Source organism: Vidua macroura, chromosome 4 (genome assembly GCF_024509145.1).
Source record: "Vidua macroura isolate BioBank_ID:100142 chromosome 4, ASM2450914v1, whole genome shotgun sequence".
Lineage (NCBI taxonomy): Eukaryota > Metazoa > Chordata > Aves > Passeriformes > Viduidae > Vidua > Vidua macroura.
This window is the reverse complement of record NC_071574.1, coordinates 28,753,694-28,773,779: the sequence shown is the minus strand read 5'-3', so window position 1 is coordinate 28,773,779 and position 20,086 is coordinate 28,753,694. Positions and strand designations below refer to the sequence as shown.

Genomic DNA, 20,086 nt, shown 5'->3' with positions numbered 1-20,086 from the left:
GGCCTGCTCTGCTCCTGATAACATCTCACAGCATTTATTTGGGGAAGATGCATTTTCATGGGGGCACTGGCATTGCGCCAGTGTCAAACCATGACACCTACACTGCGCTCAGGCCACACCAGGTCTGGACTCTCTGGAAAACACCAGCACCACCCTCCCCTTCCCGACCTGCACAAGCACTGTGGGTGGGTGTGGGCTTACCCAGGTGCACAGAAGAGGCCACAGGAGGTTGTGCTGTAGAGTCAGGTTCTCTGCTGCTTCAGCGAATGGTAAATACTGGAAATGAGACAAGGCTTCAAGAACCACGAGAACTGTAGGTGGTAATACTGCCCTCCAGGAAGGCTCTTGCCAGCAAAATGCTCACTCCATTGCTCCTGGGATGTTGGAAGTCATCCTGTATGGGCCACCAGTTATTGGCATTGGTACTTGGCACCAGTTGATGATGGATGGGAACTGACTGTCACTGTTAGTTTATTATCTTACTGTAAGACTTTCATACCTTCTCTCTGTGAGCTCTCATGGACAGCTCTCACAGCACTGACCTTTTCCTTCTTCTGCACAGCTGACTGACTCCTACCTATCCCTATCATGACTGCCTGACCCTTTCTGTCCCTAGCAGCACATGCTAACCCTTACTGTCCCTAACACAAACACCTGACCCTTTCTGTCGCTAGCAGACATTCTAACCCCTACTGACCCTAGCACAAATGCCTGACCCTTGCTCCTCACAGCAGCAGAGCCAACTGACTCCAACTCTCCTCTCAACCAGCTAACCCACTCTTTTAGAACACCCATCCTTACTGGACCATCCTTATTGGACACAGCCGTGCCCTATTAAGGGCAGGCTGGTTCCTACACTTTGGTAATTAGTACAGCTGCAACTCCTCAGGGGTGAGATTGCCTTCAGCACTATCTCTGTTATCCTACAATCCATCCTCTCACAATTCCCTCTTTTCTTTTAATTACAAAGTTGCAGCATACTTAGAAAGACATATTCAAGTAAATTGACATTATGACACATTTACATATTTCATTTAGGACTAACAGTTATACAAATGTTCAGGCAACACATCACAGTAAGAACATACGTTTCTAGGTTTTGGTTTAGTTTTGCTTTTCACAGTATAGAACATCAACCTAAGGCTTTCCATAAACTAATGTTGTGTTCACTGTCCTCTGCAGGGCCCTTGGCAGAAGACAGTAAACACAGTACAAGCATTTTTTGTGTAATTTCCATTAACTCTTGAATGCATCTGTGAATTGAGCTTGATTCATTCTCTAAATTCATAAAGTACTTGTCATCAAATCTTTACACCTGCGCTTATGGGATAATGACAAAATTAATAGCTGTAACTCATATGTATAATGACAAAAAATTAATAGCTGTACTTCATGTTTTACCAGCAAATAAACACATTGTACTGAATAATAGAACTACTCTGTTTCCAGTTCCTATTACTGTTTTAATAAATTCTCTTGTTCTTTTTTCCTTTTTGTTGCTTTTGCCTCTTGCAATTCCAGTTCTTTTTCTTCTATGTGCTAAAGCAACATCTCTGTTTGCTGCTTCTTCCCGTCTTGTCTCTTTCTTTTTTAATGCTTCTCCTCATGCAGTTTTATACTCATTTTCATAACATTTCTTCTTCTATGTCCTGCTGTGTGGCCGCTGCGCTGCTGTGCACACCAGCAGCTAGGGGGACGCCCACACCACCCCAGGACCCTGCCAGACTGCAGCCGTACCTAGGCAGGGGGACACAGGGCTCGCTCCACCTCATCTGCAGGGAGCAGCAGGCAGCATTGTGGACAAAGGTGCTGCTGGGTACTTTCTCCCATTTTAACACAAAAGGAAGTTTCTTCATTTGTTCTCACTACATTTACTTATTTATACCAAATAAGCAAAGTATGTAGAGCCTGCTCCTCATATGCAACACACTTCTACAAAATCTGTAACAAATTGTCCAAAATGAATTTTCCTTCACTTAATATTTTAAGTCTCCTTTTCCATTACTGCTCACTCTGCAGTTCTCTACACAAATCACGACAGGATCACGTTGGGGCCACCAATTGTTGGTGTCGGTGCTTGGCACCAATCGACAGTGGATGGGAACTGACTGTTGCCGTTTATTATCTTACTGTAAGACTTTCATACCTTCTCTCTGTGAGTTCTCTTGGGCAGCTCCTCAAAACACTGACTCCTTTTCTCTTTCTTCCGCAGGCTGGCTGACTTCTTCCTGTCCCTGTCACAACCGCCTGACCCTTTCTGTCCCTAGCAGCACATGCTAACCCTTACTGTCCCTATCATGAACACCTGACCCTTGCTCCTCACAGCAGCACAGCCAACTGACTCCAACTCTCCTCTCAACCAGCTAACCCACTCTTTTAGAACACCCATCCTTACTGGACACAGCTGCACCCTATTAAGGGCAGGCTGGTTCCTCACTCTTTGGTAATTAGTACAGCTACAACTCCTCAGGGGTGAGATTGCCTTCAGCACTATCTCTTCTCCTACAACCCATCCTTCCACAGTGGGGCATGGCTGACAGGTGAACATTATAAACAGAGATTCCAGAACCTTCCAGGAATGGAAAACCACTCTTGCTCCCTTCTCTGCAATGCTTATGCAACAATACACTATCATTCATAGCATAGTATGCTGCTATTCAAGAGGATTTTTCCTCACCCTTTCACCTCTAAAAATTGTTTTGGTTACAGAATTATTTTTAATACTCATCCAGACTCCCAAGTTTTAAATGCTGGATAACCCTACAACACTCACCTTATCATAGAAAAGTGACTTCAGATGAGGCAAAGATGCTTTAGGAAAAAACAACCAAACCACCACTACCAACCACAACAGCCACCCAGCACTATGTATAGGACACTTGAGTTCAATTTGGATATTAAATAATTCCTGGGGAGACCTACTTTTACCACCCACTGTAAAGCTTTTGAGAAAATGAGCTCGTTGCTGTGGAATTAATAATAGATCTATGCAGATTGATATTTCCAGGAGACAAAGGGAAAGGGGAAAACATTAAAAACTGATGCTCCTGGCAAATGAAAAACTAATGGACCGTATTTTCCTTGAAGGAATGGGAGGTGTTTTTATTTTATTTCACTCTGATGACTAGGCAAGATTTGTTCTCAGGAAGCACCATCTCCAGCTAAATGGAAACATCTTGAAAATTTTGTAGAAAATGTGGAGAACATAAGTCATCACATACCAAATATGAAGAGCACTGAATGATCACATGCTGCAGCAGAATGTAGCTCTGACTATGATTTACTTGAATACCAAATAGTTCTGCACCATTCCAACCAGATGTTTCTGTGTAAGTTTGGCAGGAACATCAGGGATTCAAACTGTAACCAAAGCCACTGTCAACTGTTTTTCAAATCTCACCTCCATTGCCATCTGAGGTTCAACAAGGCCAAGTGCTCAGAGGTGACCTTCTCTCTCTACAACCACCTGGAAGGAGGCTGTAGCCAGGTAAGGGTTGGTCTCTTCTCCCAAGTAACAGGATGAAAGCAAATGACCTCAAGTTATAGAAGTGAAAGTTTACACTGGATATTAGGAAAAGTTTCTTCACTGAAAGGGTGGTCAGGCACTGAAACAGGCTGCCCAGGGAAGTGGTATAACTGTCCCTGGAAGTATTTAAAAAACATGGTACTCAGGGACATGGTTTAGTGATGGACTTGGCAGGGCTGGGTTAGTGGTTGACCTGGATGGTCCTAAAGGTCTTTTCCAACTTTAATGATTCTATGACTCTATCCTTTGAAAACTATTTTACTTTCAAACTCCCTTTGAATGTTTCAACAACTCCAAAGAAACAGTGAAACATTTCAGTTCATGACATCTTTGAAGCCACTCAAGATAACTCATATATTTATTCATAAATATTTACAAGTCAAACTCATGCAATTACCTGCATTTTCAAAACCACATGGAATGCTAAAAAACTGATTCTAAAACTATTTAAAATCAAATCAAAACTGATTTGCATTACTTAATATTTATTGATACAAAAGAAAATTCATAACAAACTATGTATTTACCATTTACACTGAAGAAAGATCTTTAAGATCAATGAAACAACATGCCCCTAAAACTGGGGTGTCCGATGAAAATGTTCAATTTTCTTTAGAACTCCTCTGCATTAGATGATCTTCAATTTGCAGGTGAAGTTATGGGGAAGAGTTGTCCAACAACACATTTCTTGCTCTTGTTCTAAATTATAAAAAAACCCAGCAATTAGTTCAAATTGACACAATTAAAAATAGGCCTATCTGTGCCATAATATTGGAGAGTTGTAAGACAGTAAAGTGGAACACCTGCAAGTTGTACTCACAGCAGCAAGGACATCACAGCATTCACCTACTCCAGTGGCAAATCAATAAAAACATTAGTATAATTTCAATTATGCTCAAAAGAGCACATTAGCCTAATTTAATTTCACTAATAGTGGTCTCTGACAAATGTGTTCATCTGTGCAAAACCTGGAGCTGTCAAAGCCACACCTGGTTGTGGCACTGACACTTGCTCTCCGGGTATTTTCCTAAGCTATTTTGAATACGAAATATATCTTGTGAAGGACCAAGAGGCCTCAGTAGTTAATGTGCATGTGAGTTTCATGTTATTTTTATAAACATTTTGCGTGTACTTGAATTCCCTTTAACTTGGGTTTACACAAATGGTTCACAATCTCTGGTCCGCAGTTCCAAAGGTCACAAAATGCTGCTGACAGTAGCGAAAATAACCAGGAACTAAAATGCTTGCTGAGAGAATAATATCTGATGCAATTCCCCACATCAAGTAACAGCTGAGTACTGCTACTCCACATGTAGAGTTATATGGGAAAAGCAGACACTTGATAGCCTGGATTGTGCAAGATAACAAATTTTCGACTGGTTTGAAGCCCATGCACAAAATAAAGACTGCTGTTAAGACTTGCAGGTGAAAATAATAACCCACTATCTAAATACAATAAAATGTTTTGCAGTGTATGTGCCTAAAAGTGTTAGCTAATTTGCCCAAACTGAACAGTGGGCTTCCCATCAAACCCAGGTATGTGTCCGCCCTAGAGGGACTCCTCAGAGCCAAGACTAGAAAGGCAAGGTTAAAGCTGACACTTGTGACTCTACCTAATGTGAACATTTTGTCTTTCAGTGTGGAGAAAGAGATAGCAGTGGCTGGGGCTCAGGCACTGTCCCACACTCTGGTGGCAATACTGGTGGGCTGCTGTGTGACATGGAAAAGACTGCTCTGCACTTGAGGGGTAACGAAATAAGGGTTTTCCCAACCAAAACATGAACTAAACTTAGGGAAGAGCAGCTTCTATAGCACAAGTTGCAACTTCAGGATGTCTGAGGTCCAAGGGGACCTCTGGAAGTCATTTGATCCAACACTTCCGCTCAAGCACGACCACCAAGAGCCGGCTGCCCCAGGTTCAGATAAGCTTTCCCCTCACATGAGCTTCTGTTTCCTGATCTCTTCTGTACCTCTTGAGCTCTCTGCAGTAATCACAGCAGTAAGAATGAGGATGCCAAGTGTGTACACCAACACTCTGATGTGCTTTGCAAATACATGATCCCACACATGGCACTAAGAATGGTAAAACAGAGATGATGGAATCTCAACTTAGTGGACAGACTGTTCCACATGGAAGGGTATGTCACATGTGCTTGGCCAGGTCTCAGCTCCACCTCCAAGAGAAATATATGAAGCTGATCCTAAGGGGCTACCCAACCTTCACAGCTCTTTCAGTCTAGACTCCTAAGACACTGCAGAAACACTAAAAACCAAGATTACTTTCTCCTGGAATTTACCAGAAAAGTCAAGTAGCAAGAGGATGTGAGAGGGCACATCAGAGATCCACACCCACACATTCAACAGTGAGCACATCTCTGTGCCAAAACCAGCTGGTGCCAGGCGGCATTCCCACTGGCAAGAGGAATGAAGATGTAAGAGCAGGTGAATGCCTGGACTATCCTGCCAATAGAAAATCAGGGTATGGCGTGGTGCCTAAGTGATGGCAGACACACATCAAGATTGTGCCAAGGCAAGGGAAGTCACCAGCATGCTGAATTAGTGCTCTAAGAGGAGCAAAAAGCACAATGCTATGGTGCTGCAGGGTAAGTCTGGCCATGGGGAATGGTGCTAGGATGGACTCTTCCGGCACTGCAGAGCCAGCCTAAGCAGATGGACAAGGTTCAAGGGCAACCAAGTGGGCCTGAAGCAGTCTCAGTTCTGCTTCTGCAGCTAGGAAAACAGCAGCTGATGACAATAACAAACACCTTGCCAGTGACATCTTAAGCCAACCTTCTTGGGATTAAAACTACACAAAAATCCTTCAAAGAACAGAGGCCAAAGAAAGCTTTGCATCACTTCTCAGGGTGAAAACTGGAAGCTATGCCAGGCCCTGTACAAAACTTGCAGGAAAGGTAGCAAAGGAACAAGGAACATTCAGGCACAAGAACACCTCTGAAATAATTAAAACACCTGGAACTGAGCTAAGAAATTATTCAATCCTTGCAAGTGGCAAAAAGACAGAAAAGAAAACTTTGGTAAGGAAAATGCAATCCAAATAAGGCAGGAAATTAGTTTAGGCAGCAAGACAAAAAATGAAGGAGCAGATTGAAACTTGATGGAACAGCTGAGCTGAAACAGCAGCAGGTGAATGCCTCATCTTGCAGCCTGTTTCAAGAGAAGAAAGAAAAAGAGAGACAAAAGTGAACTTAGGGCAGATACTTCAAGACTTGCAGTACATCACAGTAGCATACTGTTCACATGGAATTTTAATGAAGAAAAATAAATTATTATCAACGTTTCAATAAATACTTGAGGGGACCTCTCCACTGTAATTTCTGCAATAATTCAAGTTCCAGATATGAGGGGGAGAAAAAAAAGGGAACACTTACACAAATCTATAGCCCATGCTAAGTCAAATATATTAAGAGAGGTTTTGTACTTCATTAGCATCACATTTCACAATGGAAATGAGGAAGGAGGGATGAAGGAAATCAGGGGCTGCGGCCTCATCTAAAAGCTTCAGCTCATCAGAGATTAGTTTTGCTAACTTAAAAAGTTCTTCAGAAGAAAATTTAAAATATTTTCAGTTAAAACAATACTGGTGTTGTAGGGTCCTTTTTTTTTTTTTTTTTTTTCCCCAGCAAAACCCACAAATATATCATGCAGCATGAATGCAGGACTGTGGGCTGACCCTGGCTGGATGCCAGGTGCCCACCAAAGTCACTCTATCACTCTCCTGACTCAGCTGGACAGCCGAGAGGAAATATAAGGAAAGGCTCCTGGGTTGAGATGAGGACAGGGAGAGATCACTCACCCATTACCATCATAGGCTGCAGAGGAATCTCAGCTCCAGTGCCTGCTCCTTCTTCACTGACCTGGGTGTGGGCAGGGCTGTTTCTGTCACATATCCTCACTCCTCTCTTCTCTGGCAATTATTACTTCTGCACAGTAACATTTTTTCATTCTTAAATGTTACCACGGAGTAGTTAGCACCAATTCTGGTGGGCTCAGCCTTGGCCAGTGGCAGGTTGCCACTGGAGCTGTCTGGCATTGGCTCTGTCAGACACAGGGAAGCTGCTGCTTGTTGCATCCTGGGTTTTAGGTTCAGATTTGGGCTTCTGGTCTTTGTTAGCTTACCGGTTCCATGTATCCTCGTGCATCCCCCCTGTGTTCTGCCCCCCACCCCGGAAGTTAGCCCCAGGCTGCCTGCCATTGGGTTTTCTCCCCTGCCACTCCTGTGACCACTCCCGCATGTGGCCCCGGGAATTCCGTGTCCGTCACCTCATTTTCGCAGTCCCATTTGCCCCGAAGCCCCGTGTCCGCCCCCGTTGTGTTCCCATTGGTCGCTGTGGCACACATCGCCGCCACGCGTCTGCACTCATTGGGCGGAGGGTTCCTGTCCTCCCCTGTCCCACCCCTATATCCCTCCGTGGCACTCCAGCCTCGGGGCCAGATTCGTCTACGCGAGGTTGGGAGTGGCCGCGGCTTCTCCATCGCAGCTCCCGCGACCAATAAAGCATCCAGCCGCCACGCGGATGGGTTTGGACAATTCCCTGCCTCTTCATTTCCTTCCCTCGCGCTGATGGCAAGACGCGGCCAGCCCACAGCGGGGCACAGCTGCAGAAGTGCCCGGAAGTAGCGGCCAGCACTGACCCAAACAAGAAGTCAAGGCGCCCAAGCTGACCGGGTCTGGGAAAAGCAACGCGCAGCCACTGCTACTGGCTTCCCACAGAAGCCATCCCAATAACCACCCCCCACCACTATCAAAACCTGGCTATACAAACCCAATACAAGGTCATAAGCAGCAGAAGCCATTTCATGACAAGGTAATGATTCTGTGTGCTTCAGTGGGGTGAGCAACTGAACAAAATGAAGCTCTTCTAAATTCTCATAGTTCACCCAGTGTAATTTGTCTGAAAGGTTAAACAGGATGCTAACATGGACTTGGTATGCCACAAAATGAAGAGGAAAATAAAGCAAACATTTAGTTTGTCTTTAAATCACAGTGGGTCTTTTTCACTATCTAAAATAGTGTTCAAGTCTGGGAGCTGAGTTCTAATTTATAGCTGTAACAACCTCTCTGCTTTACCTGTGAATTAGCTTAAAAGTGCGTAGTAGAGCTTAGCTGCACATGAGGCAAATGTCTGCTTCTACTAAGAAAATCAGCCATAATAAAAGGCAGACAGCATTTGCTAGATGCAAAAAGGCCTCTGCAATTATCACTTAATTGTCCTTCATGGGCCAGTACTGGGAGTCTCATACTTTCCCCCTTAAGGTTGCTTCCTTCTTCAGCACTTTTCTTAACTGTCTACTTAATTAGTCTTACTTCCTGGGCTTAATTGTGAATTTGTTTTGATTAATTAGCCTCAGAGCTCACTTGGCACTAACTGAAATATAAGAGAAGTGCTCAGTTTCTTCAGTGAATAGGCTACTGCATCCTAGGGGAGCCCCCTCTTTGTCAGCAATAAAATTTCAAGTCTGGATAGTGTTTGAAAAAAACTTCTTTGTAATTAAATTTCAATTCTTGTACTTACCCCCACTGTACTACAACACAGAAGTGTTGCTAACATAAAGAAAGGGTACAATTCATTAAATTCAGGCCTCTTCTTAGGTGGATTATATCTCAAGCTCATTAGCTGAACCCTGTAGTTTTAGATAAGATGACATAATGCTCTTAAATGCAAGTGATCAGATCACTACTAAAATCCCAAACCAGGAGTGTGGGTTACCAGCAGACACAGCTGTGTCCTTGTGGCACCAACACCAGAAAACCTTTCCCATATAATCTTTTCAAAGTTATTGAGCTTCATTGAAAATGCTTTGCACAACCTAGACCAGTCAGTCTGCAACACCTTTGAGCACTAACATAGAGCTCTTCATGATGTTTACACCTCTCAGATCACTCCTCTCCCCTCCCTTTTTACAGCACATTGACTCTAGAAGACACCCTCACTGCATTCCCATTCATCTGCCATCTTGATCAATTCTCATTTCAGATACTGAAAACACAGGAAAAGGCATCTTTAAACACCATCACAGTAAAAAAAAAAAAAAAAGCTAAATTAAATAATGTGTGTTAACAGCTATCATACCCATTTAATAAACTTCCTAAATATTTGTCAAGAGTACTGGAATTCTTCAGTTTTCAACTTTAAAAGTCTTTACCTATCAAGCTGCAAAGAGATATTTAAAACCTTATTCTAGACATTAATATTTTTTTTCTGTGAACACTTTTAGATGTGCATCTCAGCAGTCAAGGTCACAAAGTAAACACTTTGTTTCTTCCAGCTCCTTGTTTCACTCGCTGTTTCTCTTGTGCTCCAAACAGGACTGCAGAAGGAGCACACAGTACCTGTGGTTTTACAACCCTTTGTGTTGTACCTTTACTTGGGCACAGAAGCTCAAATGAAGCAGATCAGAACAGGAGCTTTATGAGTGGGCTTAAAAACACAGAGCAGCTCTGAAGACAAACCTTTAAACATATTTGTTTCCTAATAAGCTGCAGCCCACTGTTCTGACTGATGATCAACCATGTTTTCATCTTAGAACGGGACCACAGAACTCACTGGTTGTCAAATCCTAACTGAAGCTCACCTATACAACCCAAAAAGTTTGCCTGTGAGTTTGTGAATATCTGTGAAGGATTCTGCCAAGGAAATGTACCAGCTTGGAAGAAAGAGGATATTCAGTTACAATAGCGCTGTGAGTACCATTAAAGAGGCATGGGCCCATGCTCTTCAGTTAGATGTATCAGCTGCAATCAATCACCACTTAAAGTAAATCCTGTATTACAAAAGACATCATGCAGAGTCTATACAGCAGTAGAAATACAAGAAATATTCCTTCATGCTTAAATGCCTTATCAACTGTTATGAAATAAGGAAATAGCTCTTTAGGTTTATTGCATTCCCCAAATGTTAATTTAAAATCATCTGCAGATAACCAATTTAGTTCTGCACTTGCAAAATAGAAGAAGCTATATATGTGCCTCAACAGCTTGTTTTATTGGTCCTGTTTATTTTGTCTGTAATTACTCAGCTCACAATCTCCTATTTTAGGTTTACAGAGTTGTACAAATATGGATATGCATACACATCTGACTGTTCTGCAATCATTCTTTTGCTAATTTAAGCTTCAAAAAGCTTTGTTTAGTAAAACAAGAACAGCTTTCTAACCAAATGAAACTACAAAAAGATAGATTTCCAAAAGAAACTACTAACCTGTATTTTTTTTGAAGGGAGCCACAGCCTTCAAAGCTGTGGCTTTTTATTGTGGCATGACTTTTCAGTTAAGCCTCTTAAAAGAAGCCCCTGGATGTTACCATAGTACCTGTTATAGAATACATGAACCTATTAACATAAAACTGAAATATGTGACTTGGCTTTTGCTTCCAGCTCTCTCAATTACTGCTGATAGAAAGCAATGAATTAAAATACTGAAACAGGGATATCCACTAGGATATCAGTATATATCCTCCAGGAACAGTAAGTGTATCTCACATTTTGTCTCCTTCAAGACAAAGATCCCAACTTCACTCCACAACAGGTAATAGTGGTTAACTAACTTCAGCCTAGCTCCACAAACACCTAGCTAAACCACAGTAGCCAGTGGAAGTGAGATAACTCAGCAGAGCAGAAAACAGGCTGGCAAAAAGAATCACATGTATGTAGGAAGAACACTAACTTCTCACATTTCAGAAAAGGCTTGTTTCTTTGCAATATCCTGTTTGGCCTACGGTACATAAAAATGTAGGAAGCAGGAACCAAAACAAGACCAGGCAGAGGTGAAACATCAGCTGCTGCTTCTGACTGGCAACTGATTATTGATTGACACACTGCAGAACTCAGCAGCCATAGGAGTCCTGGCACTCACAAGATTCTCCTGCATCTCCTCACACTATATTTAGGCTAATGACACAGCAACAAATTTCTAACAAGTGCCAAGTTGAAGAAAAAAATTTGAAATGCAATCCAGACCAATAGTGAACAACCCAGGTCCTGCTGTGCACTAATGTTTTAAAGAACAATTTTGTGCAAGTGGCTGCAACAAGTACAACATCCATGTAACAGAATGAACTTAGCAACGTTCAGTAGTTAAGTCCTAGTGGGAATGAATGGCAACTGATTTAAATCTCCTTGCAAGAGAATTCAACTAAATTTATCTCCACCTGTAACACACTGCTCTTCCTGCCTTTCAAAAACCAGACCCTAATCAGCACAGAGGCCAGCAAAGGACTAAGAGCTGTGCTTGAAGCCCCATCTACTGACAAACAATAGAACTGTTGCTAAACCAGAGCAATATTCCAGAGAACATCCCTTGACAAACCTGATATTGCTTCTTAAAAAAAAAGTAAACCACAAACATATTAAGATGTAGTCCAGCTACAAAATGTTCTCTGCAGACTACACAGGACATTTCTCTCAAGAACCCAACCAGACAGAGAGCAACAAAACTATCCAGCCTAAAAAGTGACATACTTTACCAAATCTGCCCTGTTTTCCTTGATACTCCCAGCCACAGAATTAGGAAAAGACAAACAGGTATGCTGACCTGAAACCTGAAACCTGCATTTGAACATCTGTACTTTCCAGCCTGTGTCAGGAAAAGGTCTGCACACATTAAATCTGCTTTAGAAAGCATCCTGAAGAACTTATTTCTCTTGACTCAGAAGAAAACTCCCTCATGATCTTGCTGCCAAGCTGCAGGGGGCAAAGACACATCAATGCCTGATATAACATTGTCATCACTTCCCATCCCAGCCCACCAAATGAAAACACATCCCTGGCAAGCAGCAGCCTGCTGAGCTCTGTCACAGCATCCACCCACACTCTCCTTTAGCACCAAGCCCTATAGTCCATCCACGTAAGTTACCTACACTAACCCCCTTAAGTATCCATCCTTCTGCTACCCTATTTGTAGAAAAGAAATCTGCACTGTATTTTTGTTCAGAACTCCCCAATCATTAACACAACTGAAAACTTTCCTTGTTCTCATTTTTAACTGGAAGCAATTTGCTGCTGGGATCAGAGACCATCACATCCATGGCCTGACCACTGGGAGACCTGCTTGGGTTGGAAGCAGAGTCTTAGGTTTAATACTAGCCCTGTACTTTTTCCAAGTGGCAAAGTTCCAGATCTCTGTAGGCCTGAGGAGCTGAAAGACTTAAAAACTAAACGTTTTAGTGGGTGGGATCCCCTCAAGCAGTGAGACAGCATGTGTGCCCATCTGGTAGCTGGTATGGCTCCAGCACAGGAAGGACATTATTTGAATCTTGCTGACCTTGAAGAGACCAACTCAAGTCCAAAATTTAGAAAAGCTGCCAACATCAAATTTATATCTAGTGACGAAATGAATATTTTCTTTTTTAACTCTTAAACTGCTTACAAAAGTTGAAGCTGGAAAAAAAGGATTTTCTGTGTTGTCTGAACTCTGACAGTAAGTAGTTTGTTTCAAGATAGAACTAAATAGCAATAGGCATGTTCCTGTTTCATTTTCTCAGAGTTACATGTGACTTAGCCATGAATGAAAAGACAGCACACAATTTCTACCAAGTATTTCCCCTGTCAGTCTATATATGCACTAATCATAGGAACTACTGCTTGAAAGAGAATGACAGAAAGTATTAGCTCAAATCCTCCAATCCAAAGGATCTTTCACAGAGGCATGGTAATCTTGGTGTCCAAGACCTTTCACAGATACAGGAAATTAGCTGACAGCTAATTCCTCTTTCCTACTTTAATGTATACTCTAGATTTAGCATGAAGATCATGGCCAAGACTGGTTACAAGGTTACTGCTCAATCCTCGAGTCCTTAAGAGTTCACAATTCCAATTCAATTTTCCTTATCTCCTTCTCTTCAAGGATAGCAATGACCAGAGAGAGAAAGCAGCATATGAGAATAGCTGTAGTTTGTCCTTATCTTCAGCCAGAAGGAACCTCGAAGAGCTTGGGAGACAAATGCTATGTATACCATCTGCTGTCTAGACTTGGCTTCTGGAGTATACAGTATAATTACAGCTTTCCCAAAGGTCCTCGTTATTATCCAGGAACACAGCAAGCAAATCAAAAGGAGATATTAAAGTAATACATTTGACAATGACCTATCACTGTTACACAAAATAAAGCTATCAACAATGTTCAGAGCTAATCAGGCCGTAGTTCCCACACAAAAGACACAACTGATAAGCTCCTACTTAAGAGCTCCTATTTTCCTATTGAGATTGGAGGCACTAATCATCCAGCTGCCAGACAAGGAAGGGTTGCCTGTCGTTAACATATGAGAAAGCAGCTGGACCCCAGCACAGCAGCCTTGCAGCAGCCCATCTCCTAGACAACAATTACTGGAATGCAAACAGCAGGTTTGTCATTTAAACAGAGATTATTCTAAGCAGGTTGTACCAGGCAGTCGTTAAGACTATCTATCAGATGTTAGCTGAGGATGCCAACATTTTTTTAAGTGCTAAGCATCTTTAGGGAGATTAAGCATATTGATACAATTTGGAACAACAAATACACCCACACATTTCACACTTATATCCTTCTGTCACTGGATGGCCCAAGAACAGTAACTGATGCAGAGCAAGGTCCTTCAGTATGTCATTTCAGTTTGACAGCGAACTACCAACATTCTTCTGGGCTTTTTCCCTCAACTCTTCTTGATTTCAGCTGCTCTGTATTCATTTGTAATGTTAGGGTAGGCCAACTCAAACATTTTTGTATGCAAAAAGAACTTCTGAATGTACAAAAATTTGACAAGTGTTTAAGCAAACTTCTTTGCAGAAAGTTCTTCACCTGTCTTTGAATTGTGTGAAGAGAAGAACACTTTCTTCATTCAGAAGATTACGTATATTATATCCATTTCCTACAAAGAAAAACAGAGTACGTTTGCCTTAGGATCCATTGGGAATTTTTTAAGTCCTCTCCTGTCTTCAGCCAAGTATAATTTCATTTTATGTATTTTAACAGAAAGAATATTAGCTCTTAATCTAGGATGCTACTCTTATAGGCAGGTCAGTGCATTTCAAAGGAATGACAAGGAATACACCTAATGTCATTTACTTTCATCTATGCTTAGAAGATTTTTACTGAGAAGAATGTAACAGGCATGAGCTCTCAGCTCTCAAAACCCACAATAAAACCTTTAGGTGACTGAATTTACTTTAATTTATTCCTACAGTAAAAACTGCACATGGAAACTTACCTGCAGATCTTCTCTTGAGATTTGCACACTAACATAACCACAAAATAGAATTATCTAATAGGCCCTGAACACTGGGAATGAACAACATCCTCACATTCATATACAGCCACATAATGAATTACAGGGATCACCTGCCACAAACACTGCACTGCCCATCCAGCCATACTGAGACTGGCCATCAGGAAGCAGGGAAAAATGAAGTGTAGATCCTTATGGTCATACAAAACCTTCAGCATTTTATATAGTCTGCTTTCCCAAAAAGCAAATGACAAAATTTTCTCTGCAGACCCACTAGACTTTTAAGATTTTAACACCAAAAAAACCAGCTTCAAAGCACCAAGCATTGACTGAGCAATGATTGTTCAGTCAGGACACTGCTGAAAAGTTAACAGGGAAAAAATGGGCTAATTTCTCATTTTCTGAAGATAAGCCTCTTCACAAGAAAGAAGAGCTGTACAAAAGCTCTCTACAGCTTCATGAAAAGCCTGCTTCAACACTACTATGAAATCTCCAGACTAGTGTCTTAACCCACTGATGAACAGCCTCCCATATGGAATTCATGCCACTTCTATATCAGAAGGACAAAATCAGGTCTTTAAATTCTCAAGAACATATGAAGTTACAACCTATTCAACAAGATAGTTTGAACCTTCTGTATACAAGCACAAAGCACAAAATATGGTGAACTGGTCCAAATGGATTTTCATAATTTTACACAGGAAAAAAGCAGCAAGCATATGGTGACAGAGACAATTATATTAATTACTAGTAACATTAGGTTGTCTCTGATGTTTCCTCAACATTACAGCTAGTGACACAATCAGAATACCAAGAGAAATTTACTCTTAGAACTTAGTAGTGTAATCAAAATTTTGAGGCCAACTCACATAAACAAGAGGCATGTGTATCCCTGCATTCAACCATTAGATCATCAACCCGTGTCCAGTGTTGTGTCACATTCCATTCTTCCTCACCCTGTACTGTCCCATTCCCTATTCAATCATTCTGTTTGGTTTTGATTCCTAGCATGCTGATTTAGTCTCCTGCACCTCCCAACAAATGGGTTTCAGACACACACACTCACCTGCTGGAACATAGAAGCAGTCCCCTGCAGTCAGGTAATATGATGTCTTATGTAATGTCACAATAACTTTGCCATGGATAATATGGAAAGCCTTAATGGAAGCCAAAGGGTTCTGAGGTTAGCACCATTTAAGGAAAATAGTCAAGAAAACACTTGCACATACATAACAAAGATAGAAACCCAAATCAGCCGGCAGAGCTGCAAACTCTTTTCCCCATACTGATGAAAAATAAGATGCACAACTCAAAAGGGGGATGTGGTCTAGTTTTATTTTTCTGATATTTCCGTCTTGCTGGCAAGATTCACGAAGTAGGAGCACATGGACATACAGATTTACTACAAAGCAAAGCAGGACAATATGCATACAAAGAACCTTCAGCAAACAATATGTTAATGTTCATTTGTTTTGGGGGGTGGGGTGGACCTCTCAACTTCATATGTTATTTCCAACCGCCTAATAGATCTTCTGTTTACAAAGTCCATTTCATTAAAATTTTTAAAAAGCACACTTACTATTGTATCCATGTCGACAAACTGGTGCCCTTTTTCTTTATATGGTTTCAGGATCAATCTACCAGTTGCAAAAAGAGATGTATTCAATTTTTTTTGTATTTCTATTGCATCATCTTTGAAGAAGTAAGCTTGATTGCTTGCAGTGTTTATACAATCTACAAAAAATGTCCAGGAGATTAACATTAATGCTACCACATAATTACTCTTGTTACATGCTCAGTGCAATACATATTGTTTCAGTGCAACACCTCCCCAAAAGCTAGACTCAACATTTAGCTGAAAAATTAGGACACTTATTGTGTCTCCCTCAGAACTTTCACAAGAAGAGCAATGAATATTTCAGAACCTCACCTTTTTATGCCCAATGTGGCATGAATATTTTTTTTTTTCTTGTAAGACTATATAATTCAGGAAGTCCCTTGGTCACATCCATTCAACTCACCTAGATTCACTTCCTGATTTGTTACTGGGTCCAGTACAATGGCTGGCTTAGACGCATCAGCTAGGCTGTGGTCCAAACTTCCAGGTATCTCTCCTCTATCTGAGGATACAAAGAAACCAAAACAAAACAAAAAAAATAATCAAAATAGATTTAAAAAAAGTTAATAATTTAACTACAACTCTTCCACAGTTCTAATGTCACACATTAGGTACTTAAATTTCCTTTAATAAGTGATTAAATAGACTGAATACTCTTCCTTCAAATAAAGAAAACCATCCATAACAATTCTTTGAAAATGTCTTTTTCATTGAAATAATTTCCATGTGTTATAGATGAACACTCTCTAAATCCTAATGCAATTCCTAGGGAAATGCCAACTATTTATCCTATGCCATTAACAACAGTATTTACTCAAAACTAAACTCTGCATTCTGAGAAGAGTTTTTCTAGCAACAGATGCTGAGAGAATATGAAATACATGATGAAGTGCAAAGAACAGGTGGTTTTGCTCAACCTATTGTTGATAGGCATCAGGGGACTTAAGAGAGAAAGCATTCAAGGATAAGCACATGTCCAATTTTCCTTTTCTCAAGAAATAACATTACAGGAATCTCACTCTAAGTTGTAAATCTGAGAACTATTGCTATAATAAAAAGGACTTTTCCAGAGAAAGAAATATCCTAAGAGTTGATGATAACACAATGCTTTTCAAACAGAAAAGAGATGCTTTAGAATATTCACGGCAGAATAAATATCCCAAAGCTCTTTTGCAGAATTCTCTTAAGACAATTTTAGCTCTACAGGAAATTTCTTTAAATACAGACAGAAGAAGCATGCCAAAGGCAAGCTATAGCACTTTGTAGGCACTCATGGCAGCTTAAATGCTCTTACAGCAAGACAATCAGGAGGAGGAAGAAAGTTACTGTGTTTGAACAGCTTTGTTCCAACCATCTCTCTATAAAAAGAAGCAGCAAGAGGTGAAACTCTATAGCTATAAAAACAGAATTTTTATTGTATCACTAACATTTAAGAATTTGTGCTAGAAATTTTACTTGGCTGACAGGCCTTACATGCATCACTAAGACTGAAGGATGTGAGTGAAACACTATCTCTGAGGATGAATGTCTGCCACAGAGGAAAGCAATCACTTCTAGAAGACAGTTCAAAGGCACTTGAAGCAACCAAGAGTTCTTGTAAGATACAGTATGAACAGTCACTACCAGCTCAGGTTCTCATGGGCTGCAAGTGATTTATATTACAATATAAACTGTACTTAGATCAAATATTGATCTATACCGGGGTCCTGTCTATCAGTGGCCCAAAGCAGGTACGCCTTCCATTCCTCAAAATGTCATAAAAATATACTCAATATAATACATTCAATTGAATACTTTCCACCTCTAACCTGGAGCTCCCACACTTTATTTAGAGCTATTAACTCTCCTGTTAATGTATTTGGTTCTTGCCTTGAAACAACATAAATATTTTTACGCACAATATTCTGGGCAGGAAGGACATGGTGAGAATGGCCACCTTATTTTGCTGAATAACCCAGTTCTCACTGTCTTCCTTCCACACTTTCTAGTTTCTTGTGTTTAAAAAAACAAGCAGAAAACCCCAACAAGACCATTTACTTCTATTTCCCTTCTCCATGTCACTCATGATTTCAGAGGTATTTTTAGACCTCTTCCTTAGAGGCCTCCATAGTATTCTCTTCAGGGCTGAGGAGAATTCACTACAGAAGTCCTAGGTTTTTGATGAGCTTTCCCTAAACCTTCTCCAGTCCTACCACTTTCTTTTTGAGGTAAGGAATAAAACTTACATGAAACACATGTAAAATCAGAAATTGGTACCAACAGTGATTGTTTTCTTCCTTATTTCTCTGATGATTATGTCAGTCCTGATTAGTTTAGTACTAAAACCATATGGCATTTTCCATGTTTGTTAGCACTTGTTTTAATAGTTCTATAACTTCACAGAGAAATGCTTCAGCTTCAAACAAAAGCTCTAGACAGTCCCCATAAAGAAAGGCTCTTTAGCATTAAAACATCTTCCACAAAGCACAACAAAAATAATTTGGCTTTTGGACTTTGACTCTCTTTTCTGAGCAGTACTTACATATATATTATATACTGGCCAGAGAGTCTCTGTTTGCTAAAACACAGATTTATTGCCCACTTTTAACCATTTTATGCACTGTTCTTAAAGCTCTCTCTTCACCTACCATGTTGTGGTTTGGTATATAAACTACAACAGCTTGAAGCCCTACTAACACTCTCTGCTGCATTTTTAGATGTGTTACAGGCATCAGCAAAACAGCTACAAGTTTTTATACCTTAACCATGCACACTAGCATCATGATCTGAGCACAAGATGAGTACAGTTTAGTCTCTTCAGTCCCTGCTTTAAAGGAACAACAGCACTTCTGGGTATGTCCAGCATTTCCTCCTTATGCTGAAAAGTGAACAGTTTTACTACAACAATGTACAGCATTGCTATAGATCCAGTAGGAGCAGGTTTTTTCTCATCAGATCATATTAATAAACTATGGTATAAAATTATTTTCAACCAGAGAGAGAATTGAGTGTTTATGGGAGAAAAATCGTAGAGCAGCAGAGCATTTGATTAAAGAGACTTTTTAAAGTATCCAAAGGAAAGAAGTCTTTGGTCCTACTTGTTTTATCTGTTTTCTGCTTGGGACAATCCTTCCTCCTTTTATGCTTCCTGGGAGATTCTGTTTCTGGATGCACTAGTCCACTAATCATAAGCCCTCCTGAAACAAAAGGAAGTTAAACAAAGTCCACTAACTCATAATAAATCTAAAAGAATGCAAATTTGCATAAGCAACCAGCATTGCAATTGAGAATAACTTCCTTGATGCTGAACTTTTCAGATCAGTTTAGAAAGCCAGAACAAACAAAAAACTTCTCTACATTAAATACTTCGGAGTGCAGTGCAACTTGAGACATTTTGAAAATGATTTGATGAAATTTTAAAGAACATTTCAGAAAGCCATTACATGCAAATAATTTTTTAAGACAAAAATCACTTTTACAGACACCAAAAATACTATTTTTCAGTGAACTAATTCATTAGGAAAGTACTAAACTAGGCTGAATTGTCAGTAAAAAATTGCTGAGAACAAGATCTATTTTCTCACTTAGGGTATTTAACACTGAGACTATAAAATGTTATAGCATCTGCTCTCAAAAACAATCCTCACACAAAAAGAAATGCTCTAATAAATGATCCAGTAGATTGTCTCTTTTTCCAGTATCATACACAATCTCTGACATAAAAAAACCCACTAGCACAGAGAAA

General features: G+C 40.5%; 1 protein-coding gene across 2 annotated transcripts in view; it reads right to left on the bottom strand.

The window, feature by feature from the left end:
• Positions 1–3,855: 3,855 nt before the first annotated feature.
• The window catches only part of CENPC (centromere protein C), a 28,911-nt gene continuing 12,680 nt past the window's right edge, over positions 3,856–20,086 (bottom strand). For both annotated transcript variants that reach the window (XM_053976039.1, XM_053976038.1), the window contains exons 14-19: positions 19,440–19,538; positions 16,766–16,864; positions 16,324–16,478; positions 15,811–15,901; positions 14,318–14,387; positions 3,856–4,225 (exon numbers count right to left, since the gene is read on the bottom strand). In XM_053976039.1, the coding sequence (XP_053832014.1) occupies positions 4,183–4,225; positions 14,318–14,387; positions 15,811–15,901; positions 16,324–16,478; positions 16,766–16,864; positions 19,440–19,538 (557 nt within the window). In that variant the 3' untranslated portion in view covers positions 3,856–4,182. The remainder of the gene's footprint in view (positions 4,226–14,317; positions 14,388–15,810; positions 15,902–16,323; positions 16,479–16,765; positions 16,865–19,439; positions 19,539–20,086) is intronic.